The sequence below is a fragment of the Rhamphochromis sp. 'chilingali' genome (genome assembly GCF_963969265.1).
Source record: "Rhamphochromis sp. 'chilingali' genome assembly, chromosome: 2".
Classification (NCBI taxonomy): Eukaryota; Metazoa; Chordata; class Actinopteri; order Cichliformes; family Cichlidae; genus Rhamphochromis; species Rhamphochromis sp. 'chilingali'.
In genome coordinates, this window is record NC_137930.1 from 4,855,194 (window position 1) to 4,875,344 (window position 20,151).

General features: G+C 40.8%; 1 protein-coding gene across 1 annotated transcript; it reads right to left on the minus strand.

Moving 5' to 3' along the window:
• Nucleotides 1-502: 502 nt before the first annotated feature.
• On the minus strand, nucleotides 503-18,590 carry LOC308387419 (olfactomedin-4-like). Its single transcript, XM_080867445.1, has 7 exons — nucleotides 18,456-18,590; nucleotides 18,210-18,332; nucleotides 17,923-18,141; nucleotides 8,004-8,157; nucleotides 1,891-2,118; nucleotides 1,302-1,470; nucleotides 503-1,222 (listed from the first exon to the last, which is right to left on the minus strand). The coding sequence occupies exons 1-7, from the start codon at nucleotides 18,507-18,509 to the stop codon at nucleotides 787-789; spliced, it is 1,383 nt and encodes a 460-aa protein (XP_080723571.1). The 5' UTR covers nucleotides 18,510-18,590; the 3' UTR covers nucleotides 503-786.
• Nucleotides 18,591-20,151: the final 1,561 nt, after the last annotated feature.

Genomic DNA, 20,151 nt, shown 5'->3' on the forward strand with positions numbered 1-20,151 from the left:
TTTTTTTATATTATTATAGGGTTTTTACTTTACAATATAAACACAACAGCGTATCAGTTGAGTGTAGGCCATTGCACCTTGGTGGTCTGCGCTTGAATTATGAACTATAAAATGTGTAATATCAGATACTTGAAGGATAATTTTTAAATGTTACACAATGTTAAGGTTAGTCAGTGTAAATGCTGGAGAATATTTCACAAATATCTCCATAAACAATGTAAATGGTAGATACCATTAGAAAGTAGGAATGTTTTTATTCATGTGGCCATTTCAAAAAAAATTGTCTGTAAAATTAATCATAGATTAGTTTTCTGCATTCAGAAAAAAAGAGGATTTTTATGTCACGCATGGAAAGAGCCAGTACTTAGAGTAATACACTGGTACAACAACTAACGAGTTGATAATCAGTTTGAATTTAATTTACTTATTTAGATAACTGCTACTCTAATGTCACTGCAAGGATTTCTCCACAAATGTCAGAACAACAATCGTGTAACTTTTATGAGAATATGACATTTGTATGTTTACATAAAAAAAAATATAATAACATAGTTAGACTGACTCTGAACATTAAAACCACTACACTGGAAATATTGATTTTATTGAATAAAGAGAGTACAAGGCAACAATGAACTATTTATTTACACTGGTAGAATTAGATTAATGGAGAAATACATTGTTTATGAAATGTGATGCATTAAACATGAAACATCTTGAGAAAAAACTGTTTTGAATTCAGACTTTTATAGAGATCAATCAATTTTGCAGAAATGAAACAACATCAATTTACCCAAACAACACCTTGTAGGAAACCATGTTGGAGTCACAGTAAGCATGCAGCATCTGGTCCACAGGGCTGTAATTTAGGCTTTGAATGTTGGGAGACATTTTGTTCATGAAGATGCCAATGTTGAACTTCTCCTGTCCCGTCACGGTGTTGAATGAGTAAAAGATCTCCTCGACCTCCCTGTTAATGTAACGTGTCGCATAGAGAACGCCACACGCCATGAAGGTGTTGGTCACTGCCCGCTTGTAGACTGAAGTGCGCCAGGTACGCCTAAGTGTTGGTGTTTCACCCTCCTCTAGCTTGGAGAGAACCAAGTTGCCAAAGTCCTGAGTGGTGGTGTAGACCACCCAGACACCAGACTCATCTGTTGCCAGGTCCAGGTCAGTGTATGGGTAGCATTCCTCAAGATGGCAGAAGTTACCTTTTGAGTTGTACCTGGTTAACAGAGGATAGCAGTGAAAGTTTCTGTCATAGTTATTCTTTAAACTAACATTTTCAAAGTTGAGTAACAAACCTGGTGCCTTTTGGTAGTTGTAAGGTTGTAACACTTTTAGTGGTGAGATTAAATCGACAAACATAATCTTGGTTGTAACAGTTGTAGTACAAAGCCCCTCCATACAGAACATTATTTGGACCCTGGATAGTGTTGGTAGTTGGGTTTGAGGAGTGGATCTGGACGTTACCTGAAGAAGAAAAAGGAGGAATAAACGTATGTTAATAGTTTAAAACTATAATTTGCTTCACAGAAATGTGCCAGTAATTAAAACAATCGTGCACTTTACTTTATTCCACTTTAAGTAAGGAAAATGTCAGTGTTCTCTTATAATATTAAAGAGTAAAGTCACTTTTATTGTGGTCTGCATAATTCAATTTTAGGTACAGTTGGGTATTGTAGTTACCTAGCAAACTTTAAACGGTCCTTTCCATACACATTCAGTAACCCAACGTACAACAAACCTCCAGGTTAATTTCTTTCTTTCTTGGAAATTCAAATGATTCAATAAACTACTAATTTACCAACTTCAGTGTGATCCCAGTATAAACAGTAAGGGTTTTTTACATTTCGTAGGGGAATAAACAAAGAGAAGCGAGCAGTTCCTTACCTGGGACGCTCACTCCAATGATGAGAGAACTTAGACTGCTGTAAAGACGAACATAGTTGGCATGTACGTTACTCAATGTCAACATCACCAGCCAATACCAGCTCTCTTTGCCTTTCTCTGGTCTGGGATCACGACCCCAGGCTCCGTAAGCATACGAGCCAGGATATTCTCCTTTTGTGTAGACCTTTGGCTCAGTAACATTAACAAGCCGGCTGCGTGCACAGGTACCTGAGGGGAAATGTATAGTGTGTGTTAGCTGTTCTCCGTGAGGCTACTTTTATGGAGGAAATGCATATTATAACAGGCCTTTTAAATTTATTTGTATGACAAACTAGAAATTCTTTTATCAATGCATGCTGGGGTTTATTCATCATATAACGATTGAGCTTTCTTTTACTGCAACTACTTTAAAGTAATAATTGTTATTATTATATTATTTATTAAATGAATTCGGTTCAATTCATGATAGCTTGTGTAACTACCTTTTGAACAAATAACTTGAATTAATGATTTTCTGTATGACATTATGTGTTTCTTTCATCTTGTCGACTTCTTCTTTGCAATGTTGCAAAGCTCTCTGAAGGACCCAGCCAAGCATCTAAGTTCGGTTGAGGTTGGGACCTAGCCTTTTACTTCACATATTTTTATTTGAGGTTGTATTTACCTAATTTTAAAGCTTATTGATAGCCATGTTTATCAGTGCAAGTGATTCCTTGTTGCTATTTGAATCCAATTTCAATGCACTGATTGGATTCTTTCATCAGCTGACACAGGCGATCGAGATGATTGATTACTCTAGTGAAAGGCAATGGATAATTAATGGATCCTCACCACAATTTAAACCACATGCAGCTGAGCACTTTTTCTCACATTTGTTTCAGCTTTTCTGACTCAATGACAGATCAAGATTTGGTCTTATTAAGAACTTCACCTATTTTGTATTTTCTATTCAACTGAGTCCTTAATTTTTGTCATCTTTAGAAGTTTAAGGAGCTTGGAAAGAAAAGCGTCTGGACTTCTTTGAGTTGCTTGAAGACGTTTCACCTCTCATCCGAGAAGCTTCTTCAGTTCTAAGGGTTAAATGGTGGAGAGTCCCAGATTTAAACCCAGTGGGAGTTTCCCCCCACAGAGGGGCAAAGGACCCCCTGATGATCCTCTACCTAATCATCACATGAGCCAAGGTGTGAAAGCAGGTGTGGGTCACAATCAGCCAGGGTTTTGGGTGAGCTCATTGTGAAACCTGGCCCACCTTATCATGTGATTTCCTGAGGTCAGATGGCCCAGGATGTGAGTGGGCGTTAAGGCGTCTGGGAAGGGAACTCAAAACTGGATTATAGATGGCAGAGAGTTGGTGTCGTAAACCACCGCCTCTGTTCAAAGATGGTCACTCACAGTGGACGTAAATGGCTTCTTTCACTCCTCTTTCAGACCATCTGTCCTCTCTGTCCAAAATGTGAACGTTTGCATCCTCGAAAGAGTGACCTTTGTACTTAAGATGCAGATGAACTGATGCGTCTTGTCCCGTGGAGGTGGCTCTTCTATGTTGTGCCATGAGCTTGTGAAGTGGCTGTTTGGTCTCTCCGATGTAGAGCTCTGGGTATTCCTCGCTGCACTGTACAGCAAACACCACATTGTTAAGTTTTTGTTTAGGAGTTTTGTCTTTCGGGTGAACCAGTTTCTCTCTGTGTGTGTTGCTGGGTCTGAAGTACACCGGGATGTCATGCTTGGAGAAAACTCTCCTGAGTTTCTCTGATACACCGGCTACATAGGGGATGACAATGTTGTTGCATCTGTCTTTCTTATCCTCCCTCCCTGGTGTCTGATCTTCTTTCCTGTGCCTCTTTGCTGACTTTATAAATGCCCAATTAGGATAACCGCATGTTTTAAGTGCTTCCTTTACATGTGTGTGTTCCTTCTTTTTCCCTTCAGGCTTAGAGGGAACATGTTCTGCCCGATGGTGTAGGGTCCTGATTACCCCAAGTTTGTGTTGCAGAGGGTGATGGGAGTCAAAGAGGAGGTACTGGTCCGTGTGTGTGAGCTTCCGGTAAACTTCAATGTTGAGGTTGCCATTCTCTTCAATGTGCACAGCGCAGTCCAGGAAAGGCAAACAGTTATCCTTTGTGTCTTCCCTGGTGAACTTGATGTTTTTATCCACGGCGTTAATGTGCGCAGTGAAGGATTCCACTTGTCTTTTGATTTTGACGCAGGTGTTGTCTACATATCTGTACCAGAGGCTGGGTACTCTCCAGAGGTGGGTAGTAACGAGTTACATTTACTCCGTTACATTTACTTGAGTACGTTTTTGAAAAAAATGTACTTTTAAAGTACCTTTTTTGCACGATACTTTTTACTTTTACTTGAGTACATTTGTGAAGAAGAAACGGTACTTTTACTCCGCTACATTTGCACAATTCGACTCGTTACTTTAAAACAAAAATAAAAATTAGTTTAACACATTAGATAACATGCTGCCAGTGGAGTTTTTACCAATGAGATGTGGCCATGTAGTCACATGACCAGTTTGAAACTGTGGCGGGCAGAGCGGCCCAAGCATTTCAAAGTAGCGGACACACGGAAAGAAGAAACATGAAAACTGTCTTCAGTGAGAGCCAAAACAAACCAACTTTTCAGCGTGAAACAACTCAACTCGTGTAACCTGAGGAAACGGTAAGTTTTCTCTAAATATCTTTTTAGCTCTGGTTAGCTGGATGTCAGTCTTATGTTACAGCAGCTGTCATATTTTCGGCGCTACGTTGTAGTGAGATAAGTTTGTGGGTGTTTTGTGCAGCTTCGGCTGTCCTGTTAACTGCTCGCTGGTTAGCTAACATGAACTATAAGCTAACAGCTAGCCTGGTTAATGATGCTAGAGTTCAACGCGCATGCAAACAGCTCGTCTCTACTGCTTTAACTGTTAAAACAGAAGGCAATACTGCGGCTGACAGGGTTTAATATGTGAAACAGCAGCTTGTTTAGTTTAAACGGTCTACATTAAGCTGGGCAAACACTGTGCGATTTTTTTCAGTCACGTTATTCAGCTCCTGCTCAAACTGTACAATTGAATCTCAGGGGTTAGAAGTTCATAGGTCACGATGCAGGGCCTGACACTCTGATGCGACCTGAGTGCTCAAACTGTGCGTCCATAACATGAAGCTTATCATACAAAACCTGTCACTCGCTCTCCCTCTCTCTGTCTTTTACTCACACAGACACACACACCATCAACTTTGCTAAATTACTAATGAAAAACATTGACAAGGCAGCTGTGATTGAGCAGCAATGTTCATCCAACTCTTTTCATGGTTGTTGTAGTCGTGATAATTTTGTGAGGCCACATTGAAAAGCCTCAGATACGTAAGCGTAGAGCTGCCACCCAGGCAAAAGAAAAATAGAGCTATATCACGTTATAACGTGAAAAGTATATTGTTCTAACAATATACTTTTAATGTTTGTACAATATACTATCACGTTATTACAATATACATAATTATCATGTTCGTACGAATGTGATATTATATTGTTCAATAGAGCTATATCATGCTATAACGTGAAAAGTTTATTGTTCTAACAATATACTTTTCACGTTATAACGTGATATAGCTATAGTTTTCTTTTGCCTGGGTGGCAGCTCTACGCTTACGTACTCGGATGAGCTTGCCACGATTAAGGCAAAACACGGCCGATCCCCAAAACGGTTGCGCGACTGAAAAATCGGTTCAAAATGGGCCAAAAATTGCACAGTGTATGGCCAGCTTTTGGAGGCTAGCTCCAAACAAACATCTGCAGCTTGGCAGCACAATAAGCCCCGACCTAATTCTTTTGCAAACGTTACATCTTTCCACAGGTCTCCACTTCATCAGACATCACCTAGACTCAGAGCTGGATGAGGCCAGCACAAACAGCGGCCTATTCGACGAAGATGATGGATCCATGGGGTCAGGAAAACCAGAAGCAGGGGAGCTGGAGAGGTACCTTTCATGTCCATTCACTGGAGGTGTGGATCTATTGCATGGCTTTCCTCACATCAAGAAGCTGTCGATCAAAGTCAATACAGCTCTTCCTGCATCTGGAGCTTGTGAAGGATTCTTAGTCATGCAGGACTCCTGTTCACTGCTAAACAGTTACAGCTTCACAGAAAGAACCTTGAGAGCAAACTGCTGCTGAAGCTTAACCATCACCTCACTGAGTGAAGAAATGGCACATGTTTGCTAAATATGCAGAAATAAATGCACACCCATACAATTTATGGTAAACTGAGCTGCCTTGTATGAACATATGTTGAAGATGCCTCGTACTAATGTTTTCTCTGAGGCTGCTGTGCCATTTGGAGCAAAAATGAATATAAAGTTTACAGCATATCTTGTCACTGGAAATTGTTTCCGCTGTTTATATAGTTATATTATTTACTGTAGGTATTGGTGAAAAAAGCTTTATGTTGTGAAAAACTGAAATCTGGAAATTAGAATTGTTGTGCCTTATTTTGTCGATCTTTTTACATATATTTCTTTTGAAAATACTAAAATTTGTATATTTATTTATTTTTGTTTGTCTGATAACATTTATTTAAAAAATAAATCGGACATTTCAAACAGTTACTCGCTACTTGAGTAGTCTTTTCGCCAAGTACTTTTTTACTCTTACTTCAGTAACTTTTTTGACGACTACTTTTCACTTTTACTTGAATAATAATATTTTAAAGTAATGCTACTCTTACTTGAGTACAATTTTTGGATACTCGACCCACCTCAAGGCTCTTGGCTCTTTTAAAGGGAGACTACTACTCTCCCTTTAAAAGAGCCAAGAGCCTTCCTTTCCACTTCCTCCATGTAAAGGTTGGCTACAATAGGTGACACGGGGGAGCCCATGGTGCAGCCATGTTTTTGTCTGTAGAAACCCTTGTTGTATTTGAAATATGTAGTGGTGAGGCAGAGGTCTAACAGTGTGAAAATCTGATCGGGTGTGAAGTTGATCCTGTCTTCCAAGGAGCTGTCTTCTTGTAGTCATTTTCTGACAGTCTCCACAGCCTCCGTGGTGGGTATGCAAGTGAAGAGAGAGACTACATCAAAGGACACCATGGTTTCATCTGGATCCAGGGTAAATTTCTGGACCTTGTCGGTGTAATCGGTGGAGTTCTTGATGTGATGTGGGGCGTTCCCCACAAGAGGAGCAAGGATGGTAGCAAGGTGTTTTGCAATGTTATAAGTGGCTGAGTTTATGCTACTGACTATGGGTCTGAGTGGGACACCTTCCTTGTGGATCTTAGGAAGTCCGTAAATGCAGGGTATGCCATCCCCTGGGTAAAGGTGGTGATATGTAACGCGGTCAATGATTTTGTCCCTTTAAAGGTCTTGAAGGCAAGCTATAACTTTCTTTTTGTAGCTGCTTGTGGGGTCTCGCTTTAAGGCTTCGTAGGTATTGTTGTCACTGATATAGTGATGTTGTGGTCTTTGCTCAGGAAAGCAACGGCCTTCTTTTCTTGTAACGTGAGTTTAGACGGAGGGACTTTGGCACTGGAGAGGGTGGCGGAGACTTTCATCCTGATTTGCTCTGCTTCTGTCTGTGATGATTTGTTAATCCGTATGGCAGTTTCTGTGGCTGTGATGAGGTCCACTATGGGCAACTGTTGCGGAACAATGGCAAAATTGAGTCCTTTGGCTAATACTTTGTTTTCAGGTTCAGTGAGATTCCGGTCTGAAAAGTTCTTCTCCCATTTGTCCTGACTGTCCTCAGGTGTGTGTTCTTCTCTGAGTTGTGTAGATTCAGACTGAGGAGTGGGTGTTCAAGCAACTCAAAGAAGTCCAGACGCTTTTCTTTCCAAGCTCCTTAGACTACGATGACCTGGATGACTGAGAACCTTCACAGACATCTTTAGAAGTTATTTTCTTCAGTGATCTTCTCCATATTTATCTTATCTTACATTAGCTTAGTTAAGCTTACCTTGGCTTAATGTAAAGATCAGTCAAGTTGGTATGGACACAAATGATTTCATGCTACTAGGCAATATGAATTAAGATTATTAATTGCTCCAACCCCCAATAATTGGTTCCCACCCCCACCAGGAAAAGAGAAACAAATAAACAATCTTTTTTTTAAAAAAAACTGCGTGATTGACTCACCCTGTGGAGGCTCAGTGGGTGCGACAGTAGTGTTCAGTTTTTCGCTGCACTTGCGTAGATCAACCTTCAGAGCAGCAATGGCTTGTTGTCCCTTTATCACCTGCATGGTGTCGAACTTCTCCAGCTCTTGCATCTCTGTTTTCAAATTCTCCAGCTGAGACAATTTTGGATTGTTTACAAAATCATGAAAAGAGCAACAGGCATCAGTTAAAAATCTATTTTACAATTTTTTTGTACAATTTATTTAAACAATTACTAAATGCAACAACAAATGAATGTCTGTTTAGCTTGCATTTAATCCCAAAAATTTTAAATGTATCAGATATAGATTTGTGGGGTGTAGAATTAATGTTTTATCTTTAAGGCTCATGTACACCCATTATCTTATATTACACAATTACCTCATAATTTGTATCATGCATTTATGTTGTATCCTTCATCGCAAACCGATATGCATTGCAGAGTAATTTGGGATTTAGACTGCTACACTCAGATACTAAGACATAAACAGAGTGAAGCCTTCTTCTCTGAGGAATGTGTGAGGGCGATGGTCTACCTGGACTGGTGGCCCTAATTGAAAGGTAGTCACAATTGCGGTTACTGAGGCTACAGTCTCCACTGCCTCCGTGGTGGGTATGCATGTGAAGCGAGAGACTACATCAAAGAACACCATGGTTTCATCTGGATCCAGGGTAAATTTCTGGACCTTGTCTGTCAGGGTCCTGGGACTGGGCGACCCAGGATCCCTGAGCAGTCATGTATCATATTATTATTATTATTATTATTATTATTATTATTATATGTATTTTGGTATTGCTGCTGCTCTCCTCCATGATTGTAGATGTGAGTGTGTGTGTGTTTATGTCTGCGGGGATGCTTGGAGGATGGAGCTCAGCCACCTGCAGGCCTGAGGGGAGTGGCCCTGCGGAAGGACTGGCCACACCCGAAGCCACACACCTGCCGCTGATCAGGGCTCGTCGGGGGAGCTACTTAGGAGAGTCTTGGAGCTCCCACCGACGCGGGATCATTCCATGAGACTCCACGTTAGTCGTCCTGTTACAGAGTGTGTGTGTGTGTGTGTGTGTGTGTGTGTGTGTGTGTGTGTGTGTGTGTGTGTGTGTGTGTGTGTATGCCCGCAGTTGTAAGTGTCCTGACGGCTGCGTCTTTTGTTTCCCGCAGGAGGAGCGTGGAAGACACGGGAGCAGCGAGCACCGGGGGGTGCTGACACGGGAGCGGAGAGCACAGTAACACGGACTTTTTGGGAAGACACGACACGGGAGTCACGGGAGAGCACGGGGATTTACTGTTATTGTTTCCATCACTGTAAATAAACGCACTGTTTATACACAGAGTACCGCGCCTGGGTCCTCCTTCCCCACACATCCCCACGGTCTGCCAGCCAGACCGTGACAGAGTCGGTGTAATCGGTGGAGTTCTTGATGTGATACAGGGTGTTCTCCCCACACAGCACAATGCACTACCAGATGAGCTGAATGAGTTCTACGCTTGTTTCAATACCCTAAACACCAACCAACACAGAGGGATTCTACCAGTAGAGGCAGCTCTTCACTCACTGTGACTTTGACTGAAGTATGCAAGGTTCTGAGGAGGACTAACCCCCGAAAAGCAGCCGGTCGTGACAACATCCTAAGCCATGCTTTGAGGGTCTGCTCTTCGGTGAGGTGTTTACAGACATTTTTAATTTATCCCTCATCCAGTCAGCTGTGCCCACATGCTTCAAGTCAACCACCTCCCCAAGAAAAACAACATAACCTGTCTGAACCTGTAATGAAGTGTTTTGAGAGGATAGTCATGTCCCATATCAAAGATACCATCCCGGACACACTAGATCCTCTGCATATGGTAAGAACCTTTCTACCGAAGATGCCGTTAATGCAACCATCCAAACAGCCCTGTTAGAGGAAAAATGATTCTATGTAACTTTACCTTCTTTTAAATGTACAAGCTGTGTTTAAGATAAGTAGTTTAGAAGTGTCTTTCAGATTTTCCCAGCAAGGACATATTGTTTCAGATTGTTTTATCTTTCTTAGCTCTCTGCTGACTAGACTAGAACCATATATGGAGTTGTTTTATTTTATCTGTTTATTATTTTCTTATCCTGTTCTCACTGTCTCTGTGCTCTGTGTCTATAAAAAATGCCAAGCCACTGTGCCTGGTGTGAGTTGTTCTCAGCAGCTCACCCGTGTACACGTTTAGCAAAGAAAGTAACTTTGTCTCATTGTGTCTTTATTTCTCCTGGGTCTTTTGCAGAATTTTCCCCCAACATTTCTTGGTCCTTCGGAGCCGGAGCGCCTCCATCGTGTCCCATCTCCGTGACCAGTCCACGTTGTTCGCCTGTCGACAGCTCACACACCAGGTGTGTGATAAAAGACCAAGAGCGTTAAATTCGAGTCTTGGCCAACGTCTTAGAAAGCGACCCACGGTGGTGGGACCCGATCGAGGTGGACCAGACCCGGCGACACTGACCAGGTAGATACAGACACACTGACACAATTTTGCGTAAAAGCGTATTTTAAATTCAGGGAATTTAAAATAGCGGAAGTAGCTCGTCGACTGGTAGCTTGGAGCTCGTCGACTGGAAGCTCCCCACCTCTGTGGGTTAGGTTTGAAGTAGCTCGTCGGCTGGTAGCTTGGAGCTCGTCGACTGGAAGCTCCCCACTTCTGTGGGTTAGGTTTGGAGCTCTGGGTAGCTCCCCCAGCTGGGTCTAGACAGGGTCTAGGGAATAAGTAGCTCGTCTACAGAAAGACTGGCAGCTCCCCTTATGATAAGGGTTCCGATCGCGCGAATAGGTGTGAATGTGAATGTGTGTGTATTGTCTTAATTAACGGAGCAAGCTGACTTTTCACGGTCCAATAAGAGACTGAGCTGCTCCTACTGTGTTTTTCTTTTACTGCTATTCACTGACGTGCTGGTGAGTTGAGAGAACGGTCGAGTTCCGTCTCGTAAAGTTCACACCGCTTTCGGAACTAGTCCGAAAGTAGAAGGGCGTGTGAGCAACCACTCTCGTCTCTAATACCAGCGAAGGTGATAGCAGCTGTATCGTGTATATATTACTTAAACAAAAAATAAGTAAATACATAAATAAGATGGGTAATCAAGCAAGTGAAATTAAAACTCACTCCTGCTGACGAGCAGTGGTGAGAAAAGAAAAGTCCAGACGCCGGACAAAAACAGTGTCTGTAAATTGAGAAATTTAAGAAAACAAAATATAAACAGTCAGAAGAACAGAACTCAACTGCCAGTTTAGTAAAACCAGAAGACGAGACACTGTGCAGTGCCCACAATCCTTTTAGTAAACCAACACTCATTCCTGCAGCCGCATCTGCAGCAACACCCATATCAGGAAGAACATAATAATCCCTTATTAAGTGAAAACTAGAGATCAAAGTAGTTTGAGTTAGTTTAAAAGGGTTGAAAACAGACCCCACTGAGTAGATATAAATATAAAAAGTACGAAATAAAGATAAACAAAGGGAAAATTACAGTAGAAATGATCTTTAGAGTATTTGAAATTAATAATAGCAAGGATAACAACCTGTAAAGTGATATTATCAATGAAACACAGTTGGCATGATGACCATGCCCACAATGTATAAAATGAATATAAAGCAAATAATTCACACGAAAATATTTTAATAACATAAATAAAGTATATTAAGGCTGTGTCACTGTTCAGCCAAGGACAGTGTGTGAAAAGGTAACTGTCTCCACCTTGGGAAAAGGATGATACTGCAGGTCATCTGAAGCCCTTGATGGATACAAAATAAACTATAAATAATATATTATAATAGAACTGCCTGGTCCGCCATGCAACAGAGAGAACAAATGTGACCGCAGATTGGATGAATTCTAAATTATCTGTTTGCTGAATAAGATGATCCTAACTAACAAATTGGCTCAGTAGTAGTATAATGGTACACACTAATAAAATATTATAATATGCTATTGCTGTTATATAAGACAAAGAGGATAATATTAACAATGACATAATATTAATATGAAGAGGCACCTTAGTCGGTGATGTGAGGTGGATAATTGTTAAGCAGTAGTCTGCATCAAGCTTAAGGTTTGCTGAAACTCAGTGTAATGACATGTGAGATGAAGACAATACAGAGAATAACTAAACTAATGAAGTGCATAGAGGCACTTGACCAGCTTGAAACCTATCATCCTAGAATGACACATTGCTGAGATATAGAGCACACCTATAATAACAACCAATAAGCAAAACCCTGTAGACAACAGCTAAAACTACAGGATTGAGAAGCTGAATTAAATATGTAGACACTGCTAAGCTGATGAGCATGTTACACATTTTCTTTTATTTTTATTTATTTGTTTCTTTTAGAGCAGAAGCTGCATGCTATTAAAAGCCAACATATGCAGACTTCTGCCTTGTTCGGGTGGCAGCATTTTTCTTTTTTCTTTTGTGTCCTGAGACGTTTATGTTTTTGTTTTTGTTTGATTATTTTGTTGGTTTTGGAAACAAATTTAAACGAACTTGTGACAATACTTGACACATGGTGATTAGGCATATGATTGAAAAATGCCTAGGTTTAGAGCTATGAGCTGTGAGCAATGCAAAGTTAAATATATATATGTATAAATGGGAAACAACCCTAACTTGAAAGTTTGAAATGTGTGAGATCCATGATTTGTTTGAAAAATTAGAAATTATTTAAAACTGCCTTAAGTGAAAATGTAGTGTTGCATCTATTCTCCCAAACCAAGACAAAAAAAAAAAGAAGAAGCATTCTGTAACTTAAAAATAAGGCTGACGTGTTGACAATAGATTAAAACACTAATCCGCAGGTGGCTATCAGGAACAGAGAGGCGAGCAAAGTCACAAACACCAAGGCTGCAGACAGCCACGCAGAAACAGCAGATAACATAGAGACAACGCCTGCTAGAACCGTGGAGAGGAAGGTCACTTCACACGAGATTGTAGGAGTAGGCCACAGAGAAATAATGCAAAAAAGTTTTGAGGCAGCCACTTAAGAACTTATTTGACCTTACAGCACAGGCCGAAATTGTGTAGGTTACGCAGTAACCACAGATAGTAAAATAATAGAAGCAAAACCACTTTCTTCTTCATGTCCTGCACAGAGCGCTGAGCTGATAGCTGTGATACGCGAAAGTGAAATACACAAAGACAAACTAATAAATATACATACAGACAGTCAGTATGTTTTCTCTGCTGTGCATCATTTTGCAAAAAATTTGGCAAAACAGAGGAATGATTAGACCAACCGGAAAACCGGTTCAGCATGCCAGCCTGCTACAACGCCTACTGACTGTAATACATTTACCACAACAACTCGCATTGTGTAAATGTGCAGCACACAAAACTGATGGCTCTTTCATAATTACAGGCAATAACTTTGCTGACAGAGCAGCAAAACAGGCGGCGCAAACGACAAACATCACATTGATGGCAGTAGACACACATCAGATTCCACTGGATGTGTTGAAAAATGAACAAAAAGCAGCAAGCACAGCCGAGCAGGCAAAATGGCTAAAACATGGTGCAGTTCTGACAAACAACTTAATGATGCGTTATGGCAAGCCAGTATTGCCAAAATCCCTCCACAAAACGGCCGCATTTGTCAACAGGGGGACTGACCAGTATTGTCAACTCTCATTTCTACACTGTAAATTCTACACTGTAAATTCTACACTGTAAATTTTGAAACATCAGCAAAACAATTTGTCAGAACGTGCATGACGTGTCAAAACAATCCACATGGACTTTATTGAGCTAAATGAATGCCAAGGGTAAAAATACACCCTAGTGGTTATAGATGTATTCTCAAAGTGGCCAGAAATCTACCCAGGGAAAAAGGCAGATACAATTTCAGTAGCAAAATGTATGTCTAAGTTGTAGGAAAATAAAGAGATGATTGTAAATAACGAAGAATGTAATGATGTCTATCAAGTGTCTTGCAGATTACAGCCCGGTGACTGGGTTCTGATCAAGGTGCTCCAAAGGAAAAACAGGAGCGCACCCAGGTGGGAGGGACCGTACCAAGTTCTTCTCACTACACCGACCGCTTGCAAAATTGCGGAACGACCATCCTGGATCCATCAGAGTCACTGCAGGCGAGTCAGTGAAGCCATCTAAACTCAGCTGACACAGGCTCGCCCAATTGTTGTGATCTCGCCCGGTGGAGGGGTCAGCTTTCCTGGCCGGGGGGTCTACTCACGACAGGAGGGTGTGTCCTGTCGTCATGAGGTGGTGGCTCCTAATAACTGCAGCGGCCCTGACCCTGGCCGGGCTCCTCATCTTTGCTTCCGTGAGGGACAACAAGTCACGCTATATGAAGAAAAGGCAGACACTGTATGACAAAGGAAAGTACACTAAGTTTCCCCATGGCTACGCCACTAATTTCTGGTGGCAGTTTATGAACACTACAGCTCACTTGAATAATAAAATTGACTGCTATGCATGTACCCATATGCCCCTATCCTTGCAGACGTCTGGCCTGTGGCCGTACAGCATACCTGAAGATCGCAGTTGGTGCCTGTTGGGCCTGGCAACACATCCAGGCTACGGTACTCAGCAAAAGCAACCTGGAGGTCATCGTCACTCACGAATGTGCACTGTTCCGGACAGACCTACCTACTGACCTGGCCCCAAGTCTCAGACCCACTGCCTGATGTAATTCTACTGAACAAGCTGAACGCAGCGCAACTGCCAGTATGTGTGATGAACAATGGATCGCGGGCAGTGGGGGAGCTGCCTACTCACCTATCTACCGGATGCCACTACAAACAAAGACTCAGTACCAGACAGGATGTGCACGGACGGCACCAAGCAGTAAAGGAACCAGAGTTTCGCATCTGAGGAGGAGTGAAATTCTTACAGAGCTTGATCCCCGGCATTGGAGCTGCCGAGGTGCGGGATCATGTGGAGGTCAACCGATATGCTCTGCTACGAAACATCAACTTTGACAAAGACCCTGGGACCGGCTTTAGCAGGAGAACAGAAGGCCATCAGAACGATGGTGCTGCAGAACAGACTGACTCTAGACCTGCTAACAGCATCACAAGGAGGAGTTTGCAAGCTGATTGGGGAGACATGTTGCATGTTTATCCCTGATGGATACGAAGCTGGAGGAGACATTTATGAAGCTTTGCAGAATTTGACCATTCTGCAGAAATATGTCACTGACCACACATCTGGAGCAGCTACACCGCCATGTCTAAGAGTAATGATTTCAAAGATGATAACAACTACAATGACTGCTTATGTTGCCGTGCCTAAAGAAGAACAGCATCCCATTGCAATTCTGTTAGAGAAGAACTTGTAATAGCTGCTAATAAATGACGTGGTGATTAAAAAAATGACTTGTCAAGTGATCATGCACTGATTAACACATTAGTAGTTATGCAGGTACAACATAAAGTTTATATTCTTTTCTTTTTATCCTTTTATTTTTGTAGTTTTAGTTTTATTGTTTTCTCTTGATTATTCCTTTTGTTATTTCATTTACTATACTTTTCTTTGTTCTTTTTATTATTTTATTTGTTTTATTCTTTTACCACATGATTTACATTTTTGCTATGCTCACAATTTAAAACTTGCTAAACATACTTAATCAATGACTTTTTCAGACACTGTTGTAAACATTTAAAATAAGTTAAAACAGGAGGGAATATGTTAGAGGAAAAATGATTCTATGTAACTTTACCTTCTTTTAAATGTACAAGCTGTGTTTAAGATAAGTAGTTTAGAAGTGTCTTTCAGATTTTCCCAGCAAGGACATATTGTTTCAGATTGTTTTATCTTTCTTAGCTCTCTGCTGACTAGACTAGAACCATATATGGAGTTGTTTTATTTTATCTGTTTATTATTTTCTTATCCTGTTCTCACTGTCTCTGTGCTCTGTGCCTATAAAAAATGCCAAGCCACTGTGCCTGGTGTGAGTTGTTCTCAGCAGCTCACCCGTGTACACGTTTAGCAAAGAAAGTAACTTTGTCTCATTGTGTCTTTATTTCTCCTGGGTCTTTTGCAGAATTTTCCCCCAACAGACCTCCAAAATAAGGACACCTACATTCAAATGCTGTTTACAGACTAGAGTTTTGCATTCAACACCATCATTCCAAACAGACCGTTGGGAAAGCTCTCCACTCTTGGACTGACACCCTCCCTCTGTCGCTGGGTCCTGGACTTCCTCACTAAGATACTCAATGGTGTAAAGATAGTGAGCACAGGGATCCCCCAAGGCTATGTGGTCAATCCACTCCTGGACACCCTTTTCACCCAGAACTGTGTCTCTTCCCAGTACAACACCTCCATCATTAATTTTGTTGATGGGAGATGATCATCATGATGACTAAGGAGATGATTGTTGACCCGAGGATGAGGAGAGACCAGCACGCCTCACTATACATCAACGGGACTCAGGTGGAGACGGTGAAGACATTCAAATCTCTTTGTACCCACATCAGTGAGGATCTCACCTGGACCCATAACACACAGCAGATCATCAAGAAGGTTCAACAACAACTCTTTTATCTAAGAAAGCTGAAAAAATTTGGATTACCCTCCAAACTGCTCAGCAACTTTTACAGACGCACAGTGGAGAGTATTCTGACAAACTCCGGGAATGGAAATAACACCATTCAGGAAAGGAAGGCTCTCCAGCGTGTCTCTAAAATGGCGCAATTCATCTGCGGAGTACCCTTGCCATGTTTAGAGTCAGTTGGGGTTTATTCTAACTTATTTCAGTTATTTTTTTATTTAGTTGTTTGTAGGGAACTTGCAAAATGACAATTTCATTGCTCAGCGTAAGCATTTGTGTTTTGCAGTGTATATGACAATAAACTTCTTAAATCTTGAATAATTCTTTGATAGCCCATGTGTTTAAAGCTGTTTGAGATATTGTACTACCCATAAAAACAATAACCTGGGTTAAATGTATGTCTTTGTTCATTGTTGTTCTTGCACTTTCTTTCTGATTTTCCTCCTTAAGTCTTTGTCTGAGAATTGCACACCTCCGGTAAACTGGAAGTGAACAGCGCAGAGGAAAAGTGAAGACAAAGTAGTAAGAAATGGTCTATTCATTAGAGTGCGACACCGTTTGTGCAAAGAGGATACTACAGGTAAAAAAAATTAGTGCCAACTAGTGGCAGGACTGAGCTCAAGTGCTATCTGGCTCCATCTGGTGGAAGGAGGGGGGGTCTGCAGAATCTTGGAATCTTCTGGTGACAATAACAACAATGTGTCAAACGATGATTAAAGGGAAGCTAAGCTCCTTAGACTACGATGACCTGGATGACTGAGAACCTTCACAGACATTGTGTTGTGTAAAATCTTAAATAAAATTGCAACCACCAGCTGAGCTCGTCTTTTGAAGTGAGATTTATCAAAAGAAAAAGAAAAACACTGCAGAAAACGTTTTTTAGGAAGGACACCGCCCTGAACTATTTTATACCTCCCCAAACACTCTCAAACAAAGAACATTCCTCATTCTCAAGGTAACTGAGGCCAGAAAAGCAGCTCTAGATGGCTCCACTCTGGTCCACCTTTGCCGACAAGCTCACCTCCACCATATCAAGGTACAATTCTTGAGCAACCACCCATGCAAGCCTCACTCATGGTGGACAGATGTGGAGTTTTAGAAGAGAAGGCAGCTGCACTACCACATTGTTTTTACTGCATTTTTTTTACCAGATTCAATAAAAGTGTTTACTGCTTTTCTCTTTGAGCCACAGGTCCATGGTGCCATGTAAGTCAAATTTGAAATTGCAACCGTCTAATAATAAATTGTGAAAACGTATAATATGAGTGTTTTTCACTTTTCTCATGAAAACACTCAGCTGGGACAAAGATACAGTGATGTAGTAATCTTTAGAATGATGTCAGCATTTTGCAGCATGTGGTTGTGAATCTACCTGTTCAGTGGCGTTAGCAGTGAGGATCTGGTGTTGCTGGGTGGTGCTGTTGAGCTTGTCAATCAGCTGCTTGATCTCAGTCATTTCATTCTCTATAACATACAAGCTGAGAACTCCATACAGCTCTCCGTCATCCTCCTTCTCCAGGATCAGCACATCTTTGTTCAGCTGGGAGAGGCGACGCTCCAACCCCAGCAGCAGACTCTCCAGCTCCACAGTCTGCAGAGGCAGCAGTGATTAAGCAGGAATGGAGACAAACAGTATGAGAGCTTTAAAAGACTAGTTACCTTCTCTGGGGTGATGTTGCTGTTGCAGTCTGATACATTGGTTTCAACTATCCTGAGTTTTTCATGAGGGAATGCCTTCTCTGAGTTATTCAGCTCACATGCACATGTTTCTAGTGGAGACACCTGAAAGATAGATTAACTGGCAAGTGAAATAAGCAGAACATCACATTTAGTGGTATTTTACATTTTTTACTTAATAGAAAATAGATATTTTTTCATTGAAATGAAGTCTTCAGTATTTCTTACCTGTTGGGTGAATGTGAGCAGAGCCCACAGTGGAATGATCATGTACAGCTTCATGGTGAATCAGAGAGCAGAGCTGAACAAAACCCTCTCTAAAGTGTTTGATTGTGGCACTGGGACTGCAGCAGCACCTTCTAACTTGCAAACACTCCCACTATCCTGTGGATATGAGGAAGTGGATGTGGGTGTGTTTGCATTTTTATCCATCGCTTTGTTTTCTCTATTTTCTGATTTGGATTACAGCAACACAGAGAATTTGCACTTAAGCATGGGAAATGACAGTAAAAGCATCTTCAGCTATACAAAATAAATATCTCACATTTAATAAAGTACCAAATAACAGCTAAAGGATTCAAACTCTGAGTCACTGTTAAACCTATGGTCTATGTGTGATGAGAGGAAGATGCAAACCAATCCAAAAGCTGTGAACAGTGACTAATGGATGTATTTTATTCATTTTTTTTTTTTTTTGTTATTTTTTCATGAAATTCTATCAGGAAAAGAAAGTCATGGTCATACACTAAATGAACTATTTGAATTTTATAGTTAATTCTGGGTTTTGTTATTCATACAGTGTGTTAGCCACTACCACATTTTGGTGCACACTAAGCTCTTTTAACTGCATCACATATAAATGTACAGTCTTGTGCAGACTTTCTTCTCGTCTCAGACAGTCCCAGACACTGACACGGTCACTGTCCTAATGAGGACACGGATAAGATATATCTTTTAGTGCATGTGTTTGAACATAAAGCCAATAACACAAGAGCTCTAAGAAGAGCTGGAAACAAGCCCAAAGACATTTTTAACCACCTGCCAGCGCCATTCTCCTGTCAAAACTGGTCCATTTAGAAATTAGGCTGGAAGATCAGACTACAAGACTACAATGCTGAATGTCTATGGTTACATGTTGAAGGTAAGGCTCTGGCAGCTTTGCTGGGGTCAGCTAACACAAATAGCTTTGTGCAGATCTGAAAAAGAAACAAAGTTGTGTTAGCAATATAGAAGAGTTTTGTTTCTTTCCTGGACACAGTTTGTACTTTCCTATCATGCTCTTGTTTTCTTGTGCAATAAAGCGGTGCTATTTTATTCCTCTCAGCATACAAACTGAAATCAGCTGATGTGCAAGAAGAAAAAAACATTTTTGTTTGTTTGTTTGTTTTTTTGTTTGTTTTGCATCACTCTAGGAGTAATGGAAGGTGCAGATTTTAGGAACAGAAAGTGAACAACTTTATGCAAAGTTTAACTGAATGAAACTTGGCTTAAAGATGACATTGCACAGTTTTTGTCATTACTTCAATATAATGTACATCTATGTAGAGAAAACAAAATGTGGAAGGTGTTTCTATTTCTATTCATAACAACGTTGATTTTGTTGATAATAAGGATGTTACTATTCACCTTACTCTAAAATGTCTTCCTTTAGTATTTCATATTATAAAAAATATAAAAATCAGTTTACTAAAAGATTAAAACTAGCCAAGAAAATTTTTGTTCTGAAAAGTCAGGGGAATCATGTAAAAATGTTCAAAACACATGGAATGTCATTAATGAAATGCTAAATAAAGAACACTCTGGAAGTATTCCATCTCAACTATCCAATGGCATTAAGAATTTCAGTATTTTGCTTGATACTTTTTTGGTAATGTTGACCCTTCATTAGCTAAAAACATTGTAATATCACGCAATGCCATTTACA